The 2,395-nt window shown below is 33.1% G+C and overlaps 1 protein-coding gene across 1 annotated transcript; it reads left to right on the top strand.

The window, feature by feature from the left end:
• Nucleotides 1-206: 206 nt before the first annotated feature.
• On the top strand, nucleotides 207-1,124 carry LOC122928198 (olfactory receptor 287-like). Its single transcript, XM_044280798.1, has one exon. It carries the CDS (start codon nucleotides 207-209, stop codon nucleotides 1,122-1,124), a length of 918 nt encoding a protein of 305 aa, XP_044136733.1.
• Nucleotides 1,125-2,395: the final 1,271 nt, after the last annotated feature.

Genomic DNA, 2,395 nt, shown 5'->3' on the forward strand with positions numbered 1-2,395 from the left:
GATATTATATAAAACAGCACAGTCATCTTCTGTGAAAAAAGAGAGATGGGGCTTTGAGGCGTGAAGGATCATTTTCCTGTTTCACTTAGGAACCTAAAAGACAGAAGTCTAATTAAACCAATAGCACCTGGGTTATGTTTGGGGATTTTGACAGTTTTATGTGTTTTATTCTCAGATTCTTATTACATGTAAATATCAAACCCATGATGGGCTTGTATAATCAGACCATGTTTATATTAGTGGGATTCACGGTCAGACCAGAAGTAGAGATCTGTATTTTTTCTGTCATGTTGATTATTTATCTGTTGTCTTTATTTGGTAACCTGGCTATTGTAGCAGCAATTTTAGTAGAGAAATGTCTTCAAACTCCAATGTATTTCTTCCTCAGCAGCTTGGCTTTTGCAGATATTGGTTTTATCTCGTGCACTGTACCCACATTATTGTATATCCTGGCAACTGAGAACGGAGCCATCTCTAAAACTGACTGTATTATGCAGCTCTATTTCTATGTGTCTTTTGGTAGTGCAGAATTTATCCTTCTGGGTATCATGTCTGTGGACCGGTATGTGGCAATATCACACCCACTAAGGTACAGTTCCATCATCACAAGCAAGATGTGTGCATGGTTGATCCTACTGTCTTGGGTAATTGGATTCTTTGCTTTTATCTATCCCATTAAACTGCTTTTCAATTTATCTTTTTGTGGTCCTTTTAAAATAAATCATTTTTTCTGTGAAAGTTCAGTGTTTTTAAAGATAAGCTGCTCAGACACAAACTTCTTCTATATGGTGTTCACCTTCTTTGCTGGAGCCATAATTCTAGTGTCATTTATGATCACGTTTGTGTCCTATGTTTATATTATTTCTGCAATAATGAAGATTTCTTCATCTAGTGGAAAGAAAAAGGCATTCTCTACCTGTACCTCACACTTCACTGCAGTGAGCATGCTGTATGGATGTGTAATATTTCTCTATATAAGACCAGCTGAAAGTGTATCTATGGATTTAAACAAGGTTATCAATGTTCTTAATAGTATCCTTACCCCATTTAGTAATCCTTTCTTATACACGCTAAGGAATAAAAATGTTCAAAATGTCATCAAGAGAACTCTGAGGATTCAATAAAATCAGCTCAATTAAGTATGAGTTACAAAATATACTATATGTAGGGTTTACTATGCAACAATGCATTTAATAGTCTTACATCTGGACAATCTCTGTTCATTGAGACTAGAGATGAGCGAATAGAAGTTGACGAAGTGGAATTTGATCCGAATTTCCAGAAAAATTCAATTTGCTCCGAATTTCTTCATGCTTCTAATTTTTTCCTAAAATGGCTGCTGCACATTAGTGTTGATCACGAATATTCGAATTTCGAATTTGTATTGCGAATATAGGTACTTCGAAAATTCGCGAATATTTCTAATAGTTATATATATTCGTATTTTCGAATATTCGATTTTTTTCAGTTTTTTTTTGTTTTTTTTTTAATCAGTACACATGATCCCTTCCTGCTTCTAGCTTGTGGGCCAATAAGAAGGCTGCAATATACTTGACTTTAGTAGTGATGAGCGGCAGGGGTCATATTCGAAAATGCACAATTTTTTTTTTCTTGAAAAAATCGGCAAGGTAATGATTGTGTAATATGCGAATTTTCGTAATTCGAATTTTCGGATTCAAATTTTTTATTGTGAATTTTTCAACTTTTAGACAAAGAAGATTATAGCACAATATTAGCTAAATTGCTCTATTTGTTTTTTTCGAATATTCTCTATATTGCTATATATTCCTGTTTTAGAATATTACAAATATGCGAAAAAACAAAGTTATAGCAATATAGCGAATATTCGAAAAAAAACGAATATAGAGCAATTTAGCTAATATAGTGCTATAATCTTCTTTGTCTAATAGTTGTAATTTTTTTCTCATCTGAAGTTCAGATTGGAAAAAAATTACAACTATAAAAAAAAAGATTATAGCACTATATTAGCTAAATTGCTCTATATTCGGTTTTTTCGAATATTCGCTATATTGCTATATATTACGAATATTCGAAAAAACTGTTATAGCAATATAGTGAATATTCAAAAAATCGAATATAGAGCAATTTAGCTAATATAGTGCTATAATGTTCTTTGTCTAATAGTTGTAAGTTGAAAAATTCGCAATAAAAATTCGAATCCGAAAATTAGAATTACGAAAATTCGCATATTACACAATCATTACCTTGCCGATTTTTTCCAAGAAAAATAAATCGCGAATTTTCGAATTTTGGAATATTCGACGAATATGACCCCTGCCGCTCATCACTACTGCACATGTGAGGACATGGAGCAACAGAAACTGGGAAGGCGGGATCACCCATAATGCCATGCATGCAACTAATCAGCTGCCTG

The sequence above is a fragment of the Bufo gargarizans genome, chromosome 1 (genome assembly GCF_014858855.1).
Source record: "Bufo gargarizans isolate SCDJY-AF-19 chromosome 1, ASM1485885v1, whole genome shotgun sequence".
Lineage (NCBI taxonomy): Eukaryota > Metazoa > Chordata > Amphibia > Anura > Bufonidae > Bufo > Bufo gargarizans.